Here is a 21,701-nt window from a genome sequence, read left to right as displayed (position 1 = left end):
ACCCTGATTTGGCACACCGGATTCCATTAATTAGCAGCTCAACGGGATCTCTTGCTGTTGAGTGAGGTGAGCTGTGTTAGGGTTGGAGTGAAAACCTACAGGCTGGTAGATCTCCAGGAACAGGGTTGCACAGCCCTGATCTAGACTGATAACTTCCAAAGGTGGAATTGTTTTGTGGAAGTCCTTTGTGTTGGGTTTAAAAATCTTGATTAATTTTTATTGCATCTCTGACGTGTGTTTTTCCTGTTTTGAAGGAATGCTTTACTGACTGCCTATGAGAGGTTGAAGAGCAGCTGCAGTCAGCTGCCACTGTTGACTCTGATTTAACAAAAATAAAGAAATGATGCCTTGTCAAAAAAAGGAATGAAAGCTTTATTCCTGCTGAAAGCAGTAATGTGCCTGCAGGTACTTTAACCAGGAGCTTAAAACACACAATCCATCAGGACACTATGTACATTTGAGTTACACGGGCGTCACTGTGTCTATGAAATGCCATATTTTTGTGTTTCAGTTTTCGTGTAGTGTTGTCTGAGCACTGAAAGCCTGCTATGGTGCTCCAGTGGTCTAGATCTAAATCCAAGGCAACAGCAGAGCTATGGGAGGAGTAGATGCACACACCTTCAGCTGCTTATTCAAGGAAATGTTTGAGTGGAGTTTGGTCCATACCTCCTGTTTCAGCCCAACAGATTATAAGGTTGATTATATAGATTGATTCAGCTGTTATGACCAGGGCAACTGTTCAAGATTGTTTAGTGCAGCAGTGTAGGCAATGTGCACTGTCTGATCTGCTAATGACAGTTAGACGTGCATGTGTGCATATGTATGTGTGCATGTATGTGTGTATTAGTGTGTGTTTGTGTGTGTGTATTAGTGTGTGTTTGTGTGTGCGTAAGAGTGCGATTCTCAGTCCTTGTCTCCTCCATGGTGGATTCGGGGGTTCCCCTCTCAGACGCAGTACTTCCAGAAGCACTCGGTGGGGTTCCCCCTCTTCTCGTACTGTTTCCTGGACCCCAGAAAGCGCTGGAAGGGGTGCAGCGAGCCCGAATTCTCCAGGAGCCCCTGGACGGAGAGAGAGGGTGAGATTTAACCTGACTACCGCCTTAATGTTCATACATATGTCATATATCAGACACCAAAATAAGGAAGCGGCGTGATTCTAAACTGCAGTGAATGGCTCTTCTGCAAAAAAAATAAAAAATAATAATTTAAAAACGTAACTATGTTTCCTCACTTTTATATTCTCCTTTTTAATAATCACATTTTAGCAACACTTGATATATTGAATTAGTCAAATAAAATACAGACCTGGATTAAATGAAGCCTGTAATTATTTACATGTATGTTACTAAGTAATTAATTGTGTTCTTATTCGTATGTTCTTAATTGCGTATGGAACCTTTGTATAACATGTAACATATAACATACTTAGAATAACTGAGAATTAAAAAAATCACACAATAAGGACATGGGTTTGTAGAGCAGTATTGTTTAAACTATGTTTGTTATTTCAGCTAAAATAGCTATTTTAGTTCAGCGTCAGAGGATATTTATGAATATAGAATGTAGAAGGAGACCAGAGAGTCTAAACTGACCCCCTACATGGTTACAGAGTGTAGCACAGTGGGTAAGGAGCTGGGCTTGTAACCGAAAGGTCGCAGGTTCGATTCCCGGGTAGGGCACTGCCGTTGTACCCTTGAGCAAGGGTACTTAACCGAAATTGCTTCAGTATATATCCAGCTGTATAAAATGGATACAATGTAAAATGCTATGTAAAAGTTGTGTAAGTCGCTCTGGATAAGAGTGTCTGCTAAATGCCTGTAATGTAATGTAATTACAGCATGGACTGTTGCTATCTAACATACACTAACATATCAACAGAGCAAGTTCAACCTATTGTGGATTCAATTCGGCAACCCTACTTCCCTCCATGCGATTCATTCACTATAACGTGTTAATGTTTAACCATGACTAATCAACAATGGCCATTTAATGATGTATAATGTTATTCTTAATGATTTATTAAGTGATTATAACTGCAAACTGGTAAAAATATAACCATAAACGAATAAGGAAAAAAAAGGAAAACTAGAAACAAGAAAAAAAGCAATGAATAATGTAACAATAACAATAGGAAGAGGATATTAGAATAATCTAGTTTTAATTTTATTTTTAAAAATTCCCCAAAAATGTATTTAGAAGAAATAAAACTCCATAATTCCCGTATACTTCCCTGACTCACCTCTTTTACAGACCCGACAGGGATGAATCCAGCTGATCTGGAACCTGTGAAATAGCAAAACCAAATTTTCAGAGATGGCGGGGAAAGGGGGGGGGGGTTCAGAGAGACTTGGAATCCAGTCAACATTCGTCCTTTACTTTGACGACTATAACTGCAAATCTTTTTTTTTTCCCCCCCCTCATGAACAATTTGCCGAGTTCAGCCGTCATTGTAACTAACTCACCAAACGGAGTTTTTGACGGAAGAGTGTGACGCTTGCGTTTGTTTGCTCGTCAAAACTCCAGAGGAATGTTTAGATTTGAATACAGGTGGAAAAAGTGAATGACTTCACTACAGGTCAGGACAACCGTAGAAACCTCTGTCTGCAGACGGGGAGGGGGGGGGAAGAGGGGAGAGGGGAGGGGGATGAAGGGAGGAGGGAGGGGGCAGGGGGCAGGGGGCAGGGGGCAGGGGTGGCGCTCTCCCTAATCTGTGTCACGCTTTTATTCTGTGTCATTAGCACCAGCGCTGTGTTGAGCGGGAGCGTCACCGTCTCTGTTCAGCTCCTCTCTCAGCAGGGCGGGGACCCCTGGGCCCGTCCCGCTCTGAGACGCTCTGTCCCGGTCAGAAATCGAAAATTCGCCCAAGCCGACTGCCCCTCCGTCCTCGTCCGAAACTGCACCCGGAGCAACAACAAGAACAAACAAGCGTCACATGCCTTAGCCCCACTGTAGCAACAAAAACAACACACCAGCAACTTCTTCACCCCACTGCAGTGACAAAATTGTCACGTTGTCAATAATCACCCCTAACTAGAGAAACAAAAATCAAGTACTGTCAACATTCACATCCCACAGCAACAGAGTGATGTGATGACAACAATAGAGTACCACTGTCAACAATCACGATCTACTGCAGCTACAAAAACATGCCAGCCAAAAAAAAACCCTAGTGCAGCAACCAAAACAACATGCTAGCAACAATCACACTCTTCTTCAGCAACCAAAAAAACATGCTAGCAACAATCACACTCTTCTTCAGCAACCAAAACAACATGCTAGCAACAATCACGCTCTTCTTCAGCAACCAAAACAACATGCTAGAAACAATCACACTCTTCTTCAGCAACCAAAACAACATGCTAGCAACAATCACACTCTTCTTCAGCAACCAAAACAACATGCTAGCAACAATCACACTCTTCTTCAGCAACCAAAACAACATGCTAGCAACAATCACACTCTTCTTCAGCAACCAAAACAACATGCTAGCAACAATCACACTCTTCTTCAGCAACCAAAACAACATGCTAGCAACAATCACACTCTTCTGCAGCAACAAAAACAACATGCTAGCAACAATCACACTCTTCTTCAGCAACAAAAACAACATGCTAGCAACAATCACACTCTTCTGCAGCAACAAAAACAACATGCTAGCAACAATCACACTCTTCTGCAGCAACAAAAACAACATGCTAGCAACAATCACACTCTTCTGCAGCAACAAAAACAACATGCTAACAAATTTCCAAGGTTGACCGTATGTCAACAATACCAACATACTGTCAACATTTACACCCTACTGTAGCAACAACAAAAACACATTATCATCAGCTTCTTCCAAAACTGAAACCCCAGTTCAGCTACTGTCAGTACACCCTGCCAACATTGACACCCGCGACATAGCTCAGGAGGTAAGAGCGGTTGTCTGGCAGTCGGAGGGTTGCCGGTTTGATCCCCCGCCATGGGCGTGTCGAAGTGTCCCTGAGCAAGACACCTAACCCCTAACTGCTCTGGCGAATGAGAGGCATCAATTGTAAAGCGCTTTGGATAAAAGCGCTATATGAATGCAGTCCATTTACACCTGCATGTGGGGGGAGAAATAACTTCAGGCAGTAACTTCAAAAGCAACAGGTGGCCAACACCTGCACTTCAAGCTTACATGGCTAAAACAGACCTGCATTAAACCAGCTGCAATCTACAGGGGCCAGGCTTGAGGGGCTGAGACCCCTGCTAAGGTCATGGCAGTCTCCCCCCTCTTTAATGTTTTTTCTTTTTTTTTGGGGGGGGGGGGGGGTCTGTGGCGGTCCGGCTGATACTCACCGGGCTCTGTGTAGCGCATTTCGGTCGAGTCGAAGGTGGGGTGCGTGTGCAGCCCCCCCATCGCGCTGAGCAGCAAGCTGCAGGTCAGGAGGAGGACTCTCATCTCTGCAGGCTCGTCCCGTCTGAGTGTTCCTCTAGAGCCTTTTTGGGAGGGGGGTCAGTGTGTACTGCTGCTCTCCCGGCACCCCATCCCAATTTATATACTCCTCCACCGACCTGACGATCACGCAGCACGCCCCCGCCACCCCCCCAAAAAAAACAACAAACGACACCCTCACGATGGAGGCCTTTCGTTTCAATCACTCGTTTTGTTTCTCTTCTTTACTCATCCCTCCATCGTAAATCACTGGGCCAGTCAATCGAATGAATGAATGAAAGGAACAATAAAAAAAAGGCGGGGCGGGGGGGGGGGCACAGTCGACGGGCCGCGTGGTTTTACCGCCACGACTTTAATTAACTTTTTCTTTTCACCGCGGCGATAAATCTCCAGGGCACAGGTGTGTAGAGCGCTGTCTTATCAAGCCGGGAGGGTGGATGGGCCAGCTGGGGGCGGTAGGGGCGAGGGGGGGGCTGGAGCGGGGTCTGGGGGCGGGGCGGCTTTGGATGGACGGAGCTTTAAGTCAGATGGGGTGGGCAGGGGTTGGACTCTTGGCTAATTTATTGACGCACCCTTGTCAGGTTTATTCACATGAATAAATATTAGGCCTGAGTCTAATTTTAAAAGTGCACAGGGCAGTTTGCCTCTCTCTCACGAACCAATGAAGATTGTAGAATTTATCCAGGGATGCCCCATGGGCCCAATTAGGAATATGCCTAAAGTTCACGTTCCATCACCTTCTGCTATATAAACCCTATTATTAACTGCTATGAGACATGGGTGACTTTAATTATGAGATGGTTGCCTCATTTAAAGGGGTTTAATTTCCGTAAAAATCCCCAGATGAGAATCTGGGTTTTAGAACACAACAGATGCGCCAGACACACACTGGAACAGTGTCACCGGCCACAGGGTTGAGAGGTCAACCTGGACACAGGACAATTTAACCTCTGTTTAGAAAAATATTTTTAAGAAGCTCCCATGTTATGTGCTTCCTGGCGGATGTGAGGGAACCTGAGAACCCAGGGAGTTATCAATACCGACAGCTAATGGAGCCAAAGAGACTATATAATGTAATTTTAAAATGTAATGTAATTAATTTACCCTTCTGTGAATTCCAAAGAAATTAATTAGTGTGGCCCAGCACTGCCGGCAGCTAAATACGAAATAAGGGAATTCTGGAAAACTAAATTCTTTGGTGCATAAAGTCCAATTGTTACACCTAACTGAGTCTAGAAGTACCTACTTAAGACCCTACCATGTTAATCATTTAAATTTTGAGAAGATATTGGCATACAGACTCACTTGTTTTTGCTTTTAATCTTATTTTAAATACATATGTTCTTTAAGAACACGGTATCTCTCTCTTTTCTTCATACATTTTTTAACTGTGCGTTTCTTACTCCCAGTATGAATTTCATTAAAGCTTAGGTACACCATCACCATCACCAATTTGGTTTCATTCAAACATTACGACTGCTATTTTGAATTTGTAATGGAGCTGAAATGGTTCTACTTAATTAATTAAGGTCGTAAACCGACAAACAAAGCCAAAACGCATTTAACAATGAGAGTGGCGATCGTCTTTACTGTTGCTGTACAGATGCTGTACATAAATCAGTTTGATGCGCGGTGAAATGATTCACTAGCCTGAATGTTCCCTGCGTGTTTTGAAGGCGTTGTCTTGCCGGATATAAACCCTTATTTTATTATTTACGTCGGAGTCAGACAAGATGACCGGGCTACAGAAGGCAGGCGATAAATAAGGCGATCTGAAAAAGTGCGGCGGGACCCTTCCCTTGATCGTCAGGAAAGAAATGCGCGTCAGAGGCACGTCGCCACGGATTTCTTCTGGTTCTGACGTCCACTGTCTACCTTTTTCAGTTAATATTTCAGCCGACCAGACAGGAGCGATGTCGTGCTCTTGCAATTTGATGTCTGAAGAATTGGGTTGCCAAGTTCCGGTCCTACTCCCCCTCATTCCCCTCCCCCACTATCTCCCCATGACACCCCTTGAGCTAAAAACTGGAAGATGCCATCCTTTCATGCCAACAGTAGTAATTGAGCATCGTTGCGGTCACTCGAGAGTCAGAGTCTTATTTTTCTCTTGTAAAGCTGTGGTTCTTGGCTTCTGTGGCTGATAAAATGTTGGCTTAGGAAACCCTGCAAAAATAATCTAGAAGATCCCATGGTGTCTGAACTGTGTATATCAGACAGTAATAAACTGACGCATGTAATGTTTCCGGGGCACATAGGACACAAAATCTGTCCAACCAGCATCCCTCATTTACAGCACTTAACTTTTATCAGGAAAAAAATGCTCACCTGCTCGTTTAACATACATGGACGATATTGTGAAGTAGGTTATGAATATTCCGAGGAAGATGGAAAAGAAGACTTCTGTGATACAGTGCTGTAAAATGATTAGGGAACTGGACTTCAGTAAACCGAAACACTTCGGTAAAACATCCACACTCTCCGAAACAAAGGGTTATTTGGCTTGTCTCTATAGGGGAATCCATTCTAGCTCTTTATGGAACCCTCTGTGGTAGGTGAAATGTGTGTGAAATCTCCCAGGTTGAGCCTCTTTTTTTTTTTCTTTTTTTACAAAGAACCCTTTAGCTACACAGGGTTCCTCTATGGAGACACTGAGGAGCATTTTGGAACCCTTTTCTTTTGAGGGAGTAGTTGTAGCAATAAAGCGATTGCATATTAAAAATAAATCAAATAAGACAATATGTTAAATACAGCGGTGGAGGGGGGGGGGTTTACACCCCGAGTCTGTGACCTACTTGCACTCAGCGCATCCTTGCATTTGTGCCACAAGAGGTCACTAAACGGCCACCCATTTTCAACAAACTCGCACGAACCCATCTGGTTAACTAATGGACAGACGTTGTTTTGTTATTTCGACTGTGGAAAGACAGAAGTGTAGATTTCAATTTGTAGGTCAGTTGTCTTGCTGTTTTTGGCCAAGTAACGTCAGCAATCGTGGTTTGACACAGTGTAAATTCTCGCAAACAATCACATTGACTATGGGCATATTACACTTTTTTTCGAGAAAAATACATGATTATTCAGGAGAAATCAGGAAATAATTATTGTGTTGGCCAGCACAATTTCTCCGGAGGAGTTATTTCCTTCCATCTATAGATGTGCAGCTTGACACTGACCTGGCAGGGATCCAAAAACAGATGTATTTATGTCAAATTCATTGTCTGTTTCATGAATGTTTCGTTTATTTTAAGGAAGAAAAAAGAGAAAAATAACAGACGTGTCAAATGTGCATCAAGGCAAAAAAAAAAGTGAAATTAACTTTATTCGTAGCAACAGGCACCGCAATGACCGCGCAAGTTTCCAGCTTTAATGAGGAGTAATTCTCAGTGGGCTGACGGAGCGCCCAAACAACAAACAAGACTACAAGAAGCCAGCGGGTGCACGCTGGCCATCGATAACGGTCGACTTGCCGTGGAAAAGAGATTTGTCCGCATTGGGCTCCCGTCCAACAGCCAGCTGGCTGGCTTTGTTTCAGTCACGAACGAAGACGAGACGAGGGAAATCACAGCAACAAAGTTACCAGCTGCAGCCAACGCCAAGTGGTGCAGTTGGACGCGTGATCTCTAAATATATGGGTGCAGAGAAAATTGATGGAGAGCAGCACACAGATCAAGCAAATACTGGAAAGACGACGTTTCTATGCCTTTCTGAAGATAAGCAGGTATATTTATAATTCGGCGTTTTTGTTCTTAAAGTTTCTAACTTGTGTTTGATGTTTGATGCGGTGCAGACTCTTTTATACTAAAAAGTGAGCTTTCTGTGTGTGTTAACCAAAAGAAAAAGAAAAAAAAGCTCAGGTAGCTTAGCCTCGGACGAAAGGATGTTCTTTTAATTGTGTCGATACTATGCGTCGCTAAAGAGTTAACCAAAACAGTACGACTAATTTAGTTTCCACAATAGCTCTTTCAGTGTCCTGCAGGCTGACATGGCCTTTTAAACAGTTTGAACAGTGAACGAATAGTTAACCTGTCAAAATCTGAACAGTCAGCAAACCTAGGTAATTTTGCACACGAAAGTGATTCAGTAATACAACTACTTCGCGGAATCACCGTGCAGTCACTGAAATATAGAAGCAGATTGGCAATCCCACGGCTAGAAGTAGTAGGCTATGTGAGTTTTTTTATTATTATTTTGAGAGTGTAGGCAAAAATCGGTTTCACGTCTTTGCAGTCATATAGGCGTCGCGAGACAGGCTTTGTCTGTCGGTTGAGCTTCTAATTCAGGAAAACAGCGCCTTTGTGATGCCCGTTTTATAAAACATAACGGATTAAATTCAGTGATTCGCAGTCTCGGTCTAGGGGGAACACTGGTGATTTTCGTTCCAACCACAAGTGCTATACCACTATTTAAATAAGTTCTTAATTTTTTCCTTAATTAGGTGGTTTTAATGTTTAAAGGCATTATTTACTTTCTTAGTAAACATTATGATTTCAGAAATATACATGCCATCAAGAAGTACAAAAATGTTTTAACTGATAAAATGAAAGACTGATGCTCAAATATGAAACGCTTAATTGCAAAAATAAAATAAAAACTTGGAAAATGCTGGGTTTGCACTTGTGGTTGGAATGAAAGCCAGCATACACGGTGGTCCCCCAGGACCAAGTTTGAGAACCACATTTAAGAAGTCTACATTTTGTGGGAAAGTTGCTTATGAAAGCTGTTGTCATGTCAATTTTCTCTATTCCTGTCATCTCCATAATAGTGTGCCGTACCGTTCACATTTTGAATGAAGGAGTGTACCCTACAGTCAGTAACTGATGCGGTGTGTCCTTGTCTCTCAAACTCCACGGCGGATTTGTTTTTAGAATGGCAAACGCCGGATTGCGGGGAACACGCAGCGCAACAGAAGGCTCGTCCAAACGCCTCTTCGTCCGTTTAGTTGTACACAAGGCGCGGTTAACGGGTTCAGTTGACAGTTTAGAGGACGGGTCGAAGTGTGCGGATATTCGCTAACGGGCTTGTCTCTTTCCCAGGAGGTGACCTCTCCAGACAACACCGCGCGCCTGCGTCTGCCGTCTGACGTGAGTCACTGACCGCCATACACGGACAGCCATGATGACCGAGCTCGAGATTGACCAGTCACACCTGCCTCGCGTGCAGAAAGGTAAGCGCGCGCCTGCTTGGCGGCGGGTGCGAGGAGAATGCGATGGCGTAGGCTGCGCGTGTGCGCACACCCACTTAGCAGTGCAGACGCCCATTCTTATTACAGTAGCCGGTTTCTGTGTGTTAAGTGAACAGGTTGTGCATGTCGTTTTTAACCCGTCTTGTCTTCATATTTTGGATGCACCCAATGTCCACAGAACTGTGGTTAAAAGACACGTAAGAAAATCTTTGGATCCCAGTGGTGTAACACTTTTATAAAACCTGGTTGGTTCACTCCAGGAAAAGTAATTAAATGTCATGCTAAACAAATTAATTTATTTGATTCTCACTGCTGTTAAATTCAGGACAGGGCCTTTTTTGACCCTACAGATAACAGGAAGGGTTCATTGGGTTTCCAACTGGAGATGTGAGCTTGAAGCCAAGTGAAATTTTGTGCTCAATCAAGAAATACGGAACTAATCTAAATTTAAGAAGGGTGCGTTTAAATTAATTGAATTGGTTGTGCTTAGAAAGTTACACCCCTGAAAGTTGCTATTGCTGAAAGTAGAGACTGTGAACAAGCGTTGCCTTCTACCTCCTGTTTGCACGAGCATCTCTCGCTGCGTCTCAGGACTGAAAGCAGCCGATAACCATCGGCTACTGAACGCTGTAATTCCGCAGAACGTCTGTGATTGTTTCTGTTCGTTGGTAGTCATGGTGATTAAAGCGTTCGGCCCAACCGAAGCTGAGCGGCCGTCGGTGCGGTCCGGCCTTTTTTTTTTCCCCACAAGGCCTTGCGGTTCTGCGCAGATCTGCAGGGCCCACCCCGGGCCCGGCCGTGACCGCCGCCGCTGCGTGGGTATGTAGCGGGTACCTGCCGTTTTCGCGGCGGGTGTGAGATTCCGGGCGAGGCGCGGTTTCGTGCCACATTCAGAGCAGAGCTGTGATGCCCGCTCGCCCGCTTGCTCGCCCGCTCGGGTTCGAGTCGCCGCGTTTATCTTCGCCTCCCTGCGCCCCGGGGCGCCTCCGGTGGCCCGGAATTCCCTGATGAGGCCCCGGAATGCGATCGCTGCCCCAGATGTGCGTTCTCTGCGGTCGCAGTGGGCGGAGTCACGGTGGGCGGAGTCACAGCCCCCGTCAGACGGATTCCCCCCTGAGTTTGGGCCCAGCCAGACAGCGAAGGGATGCATAATGACCTCTATTTTACAAACGGGGGGGGGGGGGGGGGTGTTGTGGGGTGCAGCTTCTGCTCCATCATTTACAGCAGGGCTGCCCAACCCTGTTCCTGGAGACCTACCGTCCTGTAGGTTTTCACTCCTTTAACCCTAACAAAGCCTCACCTCATTCAGCAGCCAGAGGTCTCCTAGAGCTGCTAAAGTCAGGTGCCCCAAATTAGGGCTGAGCTGAACCCCGTCTCCAGCTCTGCGTTTTGGGGGTAACCTCTCGGGTCTCTCAGTCTTACGGCTGTGTGTGCACCTCACACTGATCCTCCTCTCTCCCACTGAGCGGGGTCCCCTGTCCGTACGCCACAGTCAGGAACCTTTAACACACTTTTATTTAAAGTCACGTTTTTTGGCCTGAATTTGAAATGCTCAGCAGCATTTTTCTTAATCTTTACCCAGAATGCAGCAGTGCGTCGCTCCGCTCTATTTCCCACTGCGTTCCCTGAGGAGTCGCCGCACTGAGTAAACATTCTCTCTGCTTCCTCCCTCCTTATCGCTTCCTGTGTTTATTTATTCTAACCTTTCTCCTCCAAATCTGCTCATACTGGGGCTATAACTCCTGCCCCCCGTCCCCCTCCCTCCCCAGCCCACCCTGTCCTGGCAAACGCATATATTTTAGCGTGCGGGAGCAGGTTGCCAAATTTAGTAAAAACATCCCCCTGGAGAGGAGGGGGCAGAGAGATGGTGCTAAAAATAGTAGCCCTGTGGTTTTTTCCCTGTGTCACTCACTCACTCGGTCACCCGGTTCTTCTGTCTGTCTGTCCGTGTGTCAGACACACTGTGATATCAGTACTGGCCTTCATCAGCTGGGGCTGAGAGAGAAGCCTGCTGACAGGTGTGTGTGAGTATGAGTGTGCCTGTGTGTGAGAGTGTGAGAGAGAGTCTGTGTGTGTGTGCGTGTGTGTGTGTGAGAGAGTCAGTGTGTGTGTGTGTGTGAGAGAGAGAGAGAGAGAGTCAGTGTGTGTGTGTGTGTTTCTGTGTGTGTGTGTGTGTGTGTGTGTGAGAGAGAGTCTGTGTGTGTGTGTGTGTGTGTGTGTGTGTGTGTGTGTGTGTGTGTGTGTGGCTGTGGCTGGAATCTCTCCTCTAGTTGCTGCTGACAGCTCCTGGAGAGCAGCACTCAGCACACAGTGCTGTAAAAGGAGCTTCTGTTTGAGACGCCTGCCCTCTCCTTCACTCTCCCTCTCTCCTGCCACTTTCCCTCTCTCCATTTCTCCCTCACTCTTCCTCTCTCCAACTTTTCCTCTCTCCTTCACTCTCCTGCCACTTTCCCTCTCTCCCTTTCTAAATGGACTGCATTTATATAGCGCTTTTATCCAAAGCGCTTTACAATTGATGCCTCTCATTCGCCAGAGCAGTTAGGGGTTAGGGGTTAGGTGTCTTGCTCAAGGACACTTCGACATGCCCAGGGTGGGGTTTGAACCGGCAACCCTCCGACTGCCAGACAATCGGTCTTACCTCCTGAGCTATGTCGCCCCTTTCTCCTTCGCTCTCTCTGACTTTCCCTCTCTCCTTCACTCTCTCCCTCTCTCCTCTCTTCTACCTCTCTCCAGTCCTTCACTCCATCTCTCCTCCCACTCTCCCTCTCTTTCCCTCTGATTTTGAGCATCAGTTCATCTCATTCCCGCTCTTATCCGGAGTGACTCGTACGGTTGGCTACACTCCTCCATTTATACAGCCGGATATTTCCGCTGGAGTAATTCAGGGTCAGCAGACTGTGTCCCACCCGGGAATCGAACCTGCAACCCCGCTGTTACCAGCCCAGTTCTGTAACCGTTATGCAGCACTCTGGTCCATTTCTGGTCTCCCCCCCCCCCCCCTTGTGAGCTATGACATCATTAATGGCTGCAGTGGGCCAGGTTTAGCATTTTTATCCAGAAGGCCTCCTTGCAGGACACACCCTTCTGAGGGTTCAAAGATTCCACGCTAGCTGTGGTGTGCACGAGGCGGGTTGGCGGGCGTGCACACGCGTGTGTCACGCATGACACACGCTTTACGCATCCGTCGCTCGTCATGCACGCCTGTCACTTTCCCTTTTTTTTCCCGTTTGTGATGCCTGTCCCAGGAACGTGGGAACGTTGGGTTTGGGGGTTTCCTTTGTCTGAGCCGTCCCGTTTCGAGATCAACATGGCGGAGCTTTAATCATGGGACGGCTTGTCCAGGCCCAAAATCTGGGAGTTGTTGAACCTTGGACGGTGGGGGTGGTGAGTGGGACGTTGAGTTAAAATTATTTTTAAACACGCCCTTATTATTTTTTCCTGTTGTTTTATTATTTCATATTATTTAATTTTATCTATTGTATTATTTTATCTATTTTATTATGTTGTGAAAGCAGACTAAACTACAGTTTAGTCTGTATAAATAAACTTTGCTTGATTAATTTGCCCCAGAGAAGGCAGTTTTTTTTGGCTCACTCGCTGTGGCGGTTAAAACCCTGGTAAATATTTGCAGATGGCCGGTTGTTTTCATGCTGAACCTCGCTGGGGAGGGAAACGTTTGTTGATGTGACCCGGGGGTGTCCTCCAGCCGACCGGGGGGTGTCCTCCAGCCGACCGGGGGGTGTCCTCCAGCCGACCGGGGGGGTGTCCTCCAGCCGACCGGGGGGGTGTCCTCCAGCCGACCGGCGGCCGTCCCTCCCCTGTTTACAGAGCCCGAGGAGGGGGGTGTTCCCGCCAAAACCGCCACGGCTGTGAACCGGCCCTGTTTGTGTAGATCGCCGCGTTGGTCTGGGGGCTGACCCAGTCTCCAGTGGTGCTTGGGATTACACGCGGTAAATATGAAAATGAAGGGAGTCCCTTTGCCTCAGGACTAAACCCTCAGCAGCAAACCCAGGCCGGCATTACTGCTACTCAGGGCCCAGTTACAGCGGAGAGTCTACCAATCGGATAAGACATTACATTACATTACATTACGTTTACAGGCATTCTTACCAGACGAGTACAACAGTATAAACCATAACCAGACAAGTGTGAACCGATGAAAGTACAGTTCATGCAGACACTGTGTAGTTTACTGACCCGAGTTATCTGATTACACAACAAAACAGCACAAGCAGTCTATGCAAAGACACAATTCGTAGTACAGTCATACTAGTCAACTAGATACAGCTTCCTAGCTAAACCCTAGATGCAGCAATTAGAGAGACAGGGTAGGGATGAGAGAGGTGCGCTGAAGAGTGAGACGTGCCATCTTTCATAATCATTTTATGAAAGTTTAAAGCCACCATCTTGCATTCATTACATTACATTACATTACAGGCATTTGGCAGACGCTCTTATCCAGAGCGACTTATCCAGTGTAAAACCATAACCAGGACAAGTGCGTCGAGAACCCTAGAGAGAAGTACCGGTCCAAGTGCAGGGAACAACCACATAGTTCAACTTGGACCCTGAAGGTTAAACTGATTAACACTAACAACAAGAACGGCAACAACGCAGTCTATGGAAAAAATACAAGCAGTAGTTAAGACATACAAGCAGTAGTTAAGACATTTAACTACTTCAAAAGTGCGCTTTCATTTTCTGTGGCTGTGACTGCCTGCTACATAAATGGCTTATGCGCGTGTGTGAATGTTCCCCTGGATAAGGGTGTGTCCTGACTGAGTTAATGATGAGGTACGGTCCAATCGCATTCCCCTTTGATGTGTTAATGATGAGGTACGGTCCAATCGCATTCCCCTTTGATGTGTTAATGGTGAGGTATGGTCCAATCGCATTCCCCTTTGATGTGTTGAACGCGCGGTATGATCTCAGCGCTCGTAAACGGCTGTCTTCGGCTCGCTTCGGTCTGGCGCGCGTTCACTGAAACCCCGCGCCAGCGAGACGGCGGCCATCTTGGCGGTGTTGAAGTGTTTATGAGCCGCTGTAACCGCTGGTTACCGCGGGCTGCCGACCCGTCGCCGTGGCGACTGTCATCCGCGTGTATGCACTAGCGAACGAGTGTGAACGCGTGCTCGTGTGTAAAATGTAGGATGGGCCTTGTTGTCGTGTTTGTTGTCTGTGCTGTATGTAGTCCGTTTTTACAAACCCACCCACGATGCACTGCTTTGTAGTTCTCTGATCTACAGAAAGCTCCCTCAGCAAAGGCCTGGGTGACTCCTGGTCCTGACCTCAGAGTCCACCCCACATTTTTGTGACGGCCTGCTCAGCTCCAGGCAAAATTCAGTCTAATACAAATTATGTAAAAATACAAGTCACCCACTAGACCTTCTTGGTGTTTAGGCTGAACACTGATCCTGGTAAATCGTGTCTAAGGAGGAAAAGTTCCTTAATTAGAAGAATCAACATGGCAAACTGAGTTTTATGCCTGTCATTGTTGAGGCAAATATTCCAAGGACACCCTTTAGTTTTAGTTTATGTTGACCCCCTTTAGGGAAAATCACAGTGCTCAAGTCAAACCAGGAAGTGAATGTGCCCGACCTAATATTGACACACTGGGGACACCATCTCTGATGCCACTGTGATCTGATCCATGTCCGACCCCCAGCTATCTACAGCAACTCACAAACGCCTGGAATTATTCTACTGAGCCAGTACTGGTGACGCCTGCCACATTTAGGAAAAGGTTTTATTAAAAATATTTTTTTGGCCTATATCCACCTTCTGCTAGCCAGAAAAGGAACGTTTCCCGAATGTTCTGGGAGGTGCTCACTGTGCATACTGTGAGCGCACTCTCAGCACGTTTTGCCCACGCTGTGCGATGCTGGCCTTGGTGATGTCGAGCTGTGTGTCTGGGAGCCTGACAGGAAGAGGGTGTGGGAGCTGATCTGGTCCGCAGTGGGCAGTGCCAGACTACGCCCTCTGCATCCTGCCACCCTGCTTTGGCACCGCCCGCCCCCCCCCCCCCCCACCCCCCCAGGCCATGTTACTGCAGGCGCGATATAAACGCTTTTCCACGCCCTGCATACTTGCATAATTATGCAGGCTTACTGTCTGTGTTCTTTACTTACGCGGCTTTAAAAAGTATGTGTGCATAAAATTGCTGAAATGCCAGGCTGATCTCTACGCTCGTCCTTAATGCCCCCCCACCACCCACCACCCCACCGCCCCACCGCCCCACACCTCCTGGCTGCTTCTACAGGAAGGCAGGAGGTCTTGTGACTCTGGGGAGGAAGTGAGGGGTCTCTCTCTCTCTCACTCTAGCCGCGTTTCCACCAAAATTACCCGGAACTTTCAGTCCCAGGAACTACTTTACCAGGAACTAAAAGGTTCCTTCAGCTAATGGTTGTCTGCGTTTCCACCGGGGTCTAAAGTACCGCGAAGATTAGGCAAATTAGCCCACTGACGTTGTCGTCGGTCCATCTGTCATATGATATCTTCTGTAACCCCATACTACCACCGAAGTAGCCTACATTATTTTCTAATAACCGGGACAGCCCGGAGGGGTTTATTCCACATATATACAACGGGTTACCAACAATGACTATATATGGTTACTTTTGTACTTATTTATTTTCATATATCCTCTCAACAGCAGAAAACATGCACACGTTGTAAACAATTTGCTGTTTTATTACTTTCTCGTCGTCAATTCCATATAGGCTAATCGCAAAATGACAAGAATAGAACGAAAACTCGGACTTGCGTGAAAATGTAAATTAGTAGTGGTACAGCCACCGTTTGCTTTCCTTCGAAGTTACTGCTAGCCGAGCAGCGAAGTGTGCCCTCCAGATGCGAACCATGCACCATAAATGAGTCCATAGTCTTCCTGGTCTTTTTGTGGAATTGAAAAATGGCAGTAAAATTGAGTAAAATTACGGCAGTCTGAAAAAGCTAAAGGGAAGATTACTAGAATTAACCTGTTATTTTACCCGGATAAAAAGTGCGGAAGGTGATTTCCAGTTTGCTTGTACTGTATCACCAATGTTAATTATGCAGAACTACCGCACACCTCACATAACTGTATCAAACGTTTTGAGTCAATTACAACGGGCTAACAAAGAAAATCCGGAAGAAAATATTCAGCAACCGAATTAATCCGTTTGAATGTTTTGGTAGCCTACGTAATATGCTGTCCCAGCACGAATGCTTAGCATTTTATAAAACGAATACTAAAGCAAGAAAAGAACAGAAGAGCACACGTTATAATTCCAAGACGTTGACAGGCTATAACCAAAAGTAGGCTACTGCGCCGCATAACATACAAGTTTGATTTGAAGTTATTATGAAAATAAATTGGTTTGCCACTGCATATTTTCAAACATGGCGGGTAATGGCGGAAAATAAATACAACACAAATGCTACGAGTACTCGACCAATCAGAAATGTTCAGCGCTGCAAGCTCCACCCAAAAGGTTCCTGCACTTTCGGAAAGTACTACCCCCCGAGCAGGAACGTTTTGGGGGGTAAAACAAAGCCCCCAGAACTAAATTTAGACCCTAGTTCCTGCGGTGGAAACGCACTGAGTTCCTCAAAAGGTTCCTAATTCCGGGGTATAGTTCCTGCGGTGGAAACGCGGCTATTGTCTCTCTCTCTCTGTCTCTCCCTGTTGCTTTTTCTGTCGCTTTTTCTATCACTCTCCCTCTCTGTCACTCTTTCTTTCTTGCTCCCTCTCTCTCTCTCTCTCTCTCTCTCTAACCCTGGCCCTCTGATTGGGTCCTGGCATACCTGCTCACTCTCCCTCTCTGTCACTCACTCCTGCTCTCTCTATCACTCTTTCTTTCTTGCTCCCTCTCTCTCTCTCTCTCTCTCTCTCTCTTTCTCTCTCTCTGGGTAAACTATATGAGCTTTCCCCTGTCGCTTTCATGGTTGGTCACATGACTCCCCGGGATGGCCTGGCTTCTCAGGAAGTGACAGTGAAGTAACGATATTGGCATCCTGCACATGTGACGGTCACTCCCAGCCTTTCACAGGCCATCTCCCCCCACCACCCACCCCCCCTGCCAGGCTCGCTGATCCACCATCACCTGCCTGGAGACAGGGGTAAAGCAGGGTGTTGTGGGTTTGAATCCCTGGTGTGAGACTGCTGTGCTTTCGAGCGAGACTCACAATGAGCTGTTTTATAAAATGTCCGATTGTGTGAAAGCTTTTCAGTATCAGTACCCCAACTGTCTCCCTACCACAGTGTGTGAGTGTGTGTGTGTGTGTGCTTTATGCATCGGTGTGTGTGTGGAGTCCTCACTGTGTGTGTGTGTGTGTGTGTGTGTGTGTGTGTGTGTGTGTGTGTGTGTGTGTGTGTGTGTGTGTGTGTGTGTGTGTGTGTGTGTGTGTGTGTGGAGTCCTCACTGTGTGTGTGTGTGTGTGCGCTTTATGCATCGGTGTGTGTGTGGAGTCCTCACTGTGTGTGTGTGTGTGTGTGTGTGTGTGTGTGTGTGTGTGTGTGTGTGTGTGTGTGTGTGTGTGGAGTCCTCACTGTGTGTGTGTGTGTGTGTGTGTGGAGTCCTCACTGTGTGTGTGTGTGTGTGTGTGTGTGTGTGTGTGTGTGTGTGTTGTGTGTGTGGAGTCCTCACTGTGTGTGTGTGTGTGTGCGCTTTATGCATCGGTGTGTGTGTGGAGTCCTCACTGTGTGTGTGTGTGTGTGTGTGTTTCAGTGTGCCAGTGTTTTGCAGTGTGTGTGTTTTATGCATTGGTGTGTGTGTGGAGTCCTCACTGTGTGTGTGTGTTGTGTGTTTCAGTGTGCCAGTGCTTCGCGGTGCTGGAAGACGGGGTCTTGGCTCATAGCCTGCAGGAACAGGAGAGTGAGTACTGGCTGTTATTAACCCCTTAGGAAGCTTCATAAGATTCCATTGTGTCTGTGTAAATCTCCAAATATCCTACAAAAAAGCTTCACAAATGCTTCACAAAACCATCGCACATTAACTCAAAACTTACCAAAACCCCCCTCTCATCCACCCCAGGGTTGCCATAAAATCCTGTTACAAAATTGTGTTACTACTATGTAACATTTACTCTGGACTCCAAAAAAAATGGACAGCTTATTATTATTACACCTATAATAAGGTCAGGTGGGACTGTTTTGTTAGATTTTTATGAGGCTTTGTGAACGATTTCATACTGTAGAATCACTCTGTGTTTTGTCCCTGGTCTCTCTCCCTGGTCTCTCTCTGGTCTCTGGTCTCTCCCGCTGGTCTCTCTCTCTGGTCTCTCTCTCTGCTCTCTCTCCCTGGTCTCTCCTGCTCTCTCCCAGTTGAGCAGCACTACAGCTCAAACGTGCAGAAGAGTCAGCGGGTTCAGACGGATCTCCGGGTCGCCAAGCGGCTGCAGGACGAGGAGGAGAGAGAAGCCCCCCTGAGCCAGGCCACGCGGCGGCTGTGAGGACCTAACCCCCCCCCCATATGCTATTCACCCCCCCATATACGCACTATCCCCCCCATATGCTATTCACCCCCCATATACGCACTATCCCCCCCCATATGCTATTCACCCCCCATATACGCACTATCCCCCCCCATATGCTATTCACCCCCCCCCCCATATACACTCTATCCACCCCCCATATACATGCTATCAAACCCCAATATATGCACTGATCCACCCCCCATATACACAGTATCCAACCCCCCATATCCATATTATCTCCTCCCCATATATGCACTATCCAACCCCCCCCCCCAAATACGCAATATACAACCACTCACCCCCCCGTATAAGTGCTATCCAACCACCCCCCCCCCCCACCCCACCCCACCCATATACATGTTCTGCTGCCTTGTGTTTATAGGCCTATCTCCCCATCTGTTTGGGGAGTGTGGATCAGGGGGTGAACACAAAGGGCTGGTGTCTGTGCTGGTTTTTGTTCTAGCCCAGCACTACAACACCAGATTAATCTAATTAACCAATCACGGTCTTCAAGCAAAGCCCTGATGAGTAAAATCAGGTGTTTTAGTGCTGGACTAAAACAAAAACCTGCACCCATGTCATCCTGTTTTGGCACAAGTGCTGGTGCATTGCAAGTGCACGATCGACCACAAGAGGTCGCTGTCGTCACTCACGTAAACCCTCTTTCATCTCAGTACAGTCATTACAGTGCATTACAGGCATTAGACAGGCTTATCCGGAGTGTCTCACTTGGTTTGATTTCATACCAGACTGGGGCGTGTTCAGGCCCTGAATCCGACCACAGAATGAGACACCCAGCAGCCTCCGAAGCAATCATGTTTTTTGTATTTTATAGCATTTTTATATGATTTTACTTCATATTTTACTGTTTTACTTTACTATCATGTTAAATTTTAACTAAAGTACATTTAATAAAGCGGTCATGGAGAAGCATTTCAGTGGTTAAAATCCAACAGAACGGCTGAATCAGGGCTGGGATGTAGCTGTGGCGGATGCTGAGTGGGAAGGTCTGTGTTTGCACGTCCCAAAACCCTCAGGACTGGTAGGAACCGAAATCCTGTTTTTTGTTTTATTATTTCAGGGAGGAGCAGGACTTTGAGTACGCGCTCATGATTCAGGACGAGATTCAGCGCTGCGCGGAAGAGGCGAGGAGGAGGGAGCGAGAGGATGAGGTAAAGACATCCACTTCCTCTTTCCGGAAGGTAAAGACACTCACTTCCTGTTTCCCGAAGGTAAAGACACTCACTTCCTGTTTCCGGACAGGGGAAAAAAAATCCCAAACGTCCTCTTTATCAGTGCCGTGTTTAATTAGACCAGTGAAAGTCATGAAGCTGAGAACCTGTGCTTTTATACTGTGCTGCTCAAGGATCATTTTGTACCCCTGTACCCGAATGCTGAGGAAATAAGTGTGAGAGAAGCTTTGAAGGGGGGGGGGGGGGGTGTCCAAAAGAGGACACAAGTCCCACCTGCCACCCTAACCCCCCCCCCCCCCCTCCACCAAGGCCTCCTTGTCTCAGCTGCCCCAGTCTGTTCAGGGTGCGTGTGTGTATGTGTGCGCGTGCGTGCGTGCGTGCGTGCGTGCGTGCGTGCGTGCGTGCGTGCGCGCGTGCGTTTATGCGGGGCTGAGCAGGTTAAGCTGCTGGCCTCCCTCCAGGACTGAGGCATGCTGGGACTGGGGCAGACGCCTGTAGCTGGGAGGCTGATTCAGTGCCTCTGAGGGAGAGACTGGGGTCCAGGGCTGAGACACCAAGGCTCTGTGTGGGAGCCTCAGGAATCTGCAGCAGTGCCAGCACTGTGCACACACACATTTACGCACACTCTTACACACACATACACACACATTTACACACTCTCTTACACACACATACACACACATTTACACACTCTCTTACACACACATACACACACATTTACGCACACTTACACACCCACACACACACACTCTTACACACCCGAACACACATACACACACACACACACACTCTTACACACCCGCACACACACACACACACACTCTTACACACACACACACACACATACACACACACTCTTACACACCCGCACACACATACACACACACACACACACACTCTTACACACACACACACACACATACACACACACTCTTACACACCCGCACACACATACACACACACTCTTACACACCCGCACACACATACACACACACTCTTACACACCCACACACACATACGCACACACTCTTACACACCCGCACACACTCTTACACACCCGCACACACATACACACACTCTTACACACACACACATACACACACACTCTTACACACGCACACACATACACACACACTCTCTACACACCCGCACACACATACACACACACTCTCTTACACACCCGCACACACACACACACACACACTCTTACACAGAGGCTCACACACACACACACTCTTACACACCCGCACACACACACACACACACTCTTACACACATGCACACACATACACACACACTCTTACACACCCGCACACACACACACACACACTCTTACACAGAGGCTCACACACACACACACACACTCTTACACACCCGCACACACACACACACACTCTTACACAGTGGCACACACATACACACACACACACTCTTACACAGTTGCACACAC

General features: G+C 47.0%; 2 protein-coding genes across 3 annotated transcripts in view; one reads left to right on the top strand and one right to left on the bottom strand.

The window, feature by feature from the left end:
• Positions 1 to 356: 356 nt before the first annotated feature.
• LOC135235197 (prepro-urotensin II-beta-like) lies at positions 357 to 6,954 on the bottom strand. The gene is made up of 5 exons (XM_064300474.1): positions 6,746 to 6,954; positions 4,324 to 4,464; positions 2,769 to 2,894; positions 2,240 to 2,283; positions 357 to 1,059 (listed from the first exon to the last, which is right to left on the bottom strand). The coding sequence occupies exons 1-5, from the start codon at positions 6,762 to 6,764 to the stop codon at positions 946 to 948; spliced, it is 444 nt and encodes a 147-aa protein (XP_064156544.1). The 5' UTR covers positions 6,765 to 6,954; the 3' UTR covers positions 357 to 945.
• Positions 6,955 to 7,322: 368 nt separating this feature from the next.
• The window catches only part of LOC135235191 (coiled-coil domain-containing protein 50-like), a 30,076-nt gene continuing 15,697 nt past the window's right edge, over positions 7,323 to 21,701 (top strand). Inside the window, exons 1-5 of one of the 2 annotated variants that reach the window (XM_064300462.1) lie at positions 7,323 to 8,138; positions 9,454 to 9,584; positions 18,395 to 18,457; positions 18,907 to 19,030; positions 20,140 to 20,230. In XM_064300462.1, the coding sequence (XP_064156532.1) occupies positions 9,533 to 9,584; positions 18,395 to 18,457; positions 18,907 to 19,030; positions 20,140 to 20,230 (330 nt within the window). In that variant the 5' untranslated portion in view covers positions 7,323 to 8,138; positions 9,454 to 9,532. The remainder of the gene's footprint in view (positions 8,139 to 9,453; positions 9,585 to 18,394; positions 18,458 to 18,906; positions 19,031 to 20,139; positions 20,231 to 21,701) is intronic. The other variant, XM_064300463.1, reaches the window with a different exon arrangement.

Source organism: Anguilla rostrata, chromosome 11, assembly GCF_018555375.3.
Source record: "Anguilla rostrata isolate EN2019 chromosome 11, ASM1855537v3, whole genome shotgun sequence".
In the NCBI taxonomy this organism is placed as follows: domain Eukaryota; kingdom Metazoa; phylum Chordata; class Actinopteri; order Anguilliformes; family Anguillidae; genus Anguilla; species Anguilla rostrata.
This window is presented reverse-complemented; position numbering and strand designations above follow the sequence as displayed.

Excerpts from the sequence above, each read along its gene's own strand:
- LOC135235197 (XM_064300474.1), bottom strand. Across the intron at positions 2,284-2,768 it reads AGAGGAGCTGAACAGAGACG|GTTCCAGATCAGCTGGATTC; the intron begins GTGACGCTCCCG and ends GCTATTTCACAG. Across the intron at positions 1,060-2,239 it reads CTGTCGGGTCTGTAAAAGAG|GGGCTCCTGGAGAATTCGGG; the intron begins GTGAGTCAGGGA and ends CTCTCCGTCCAG.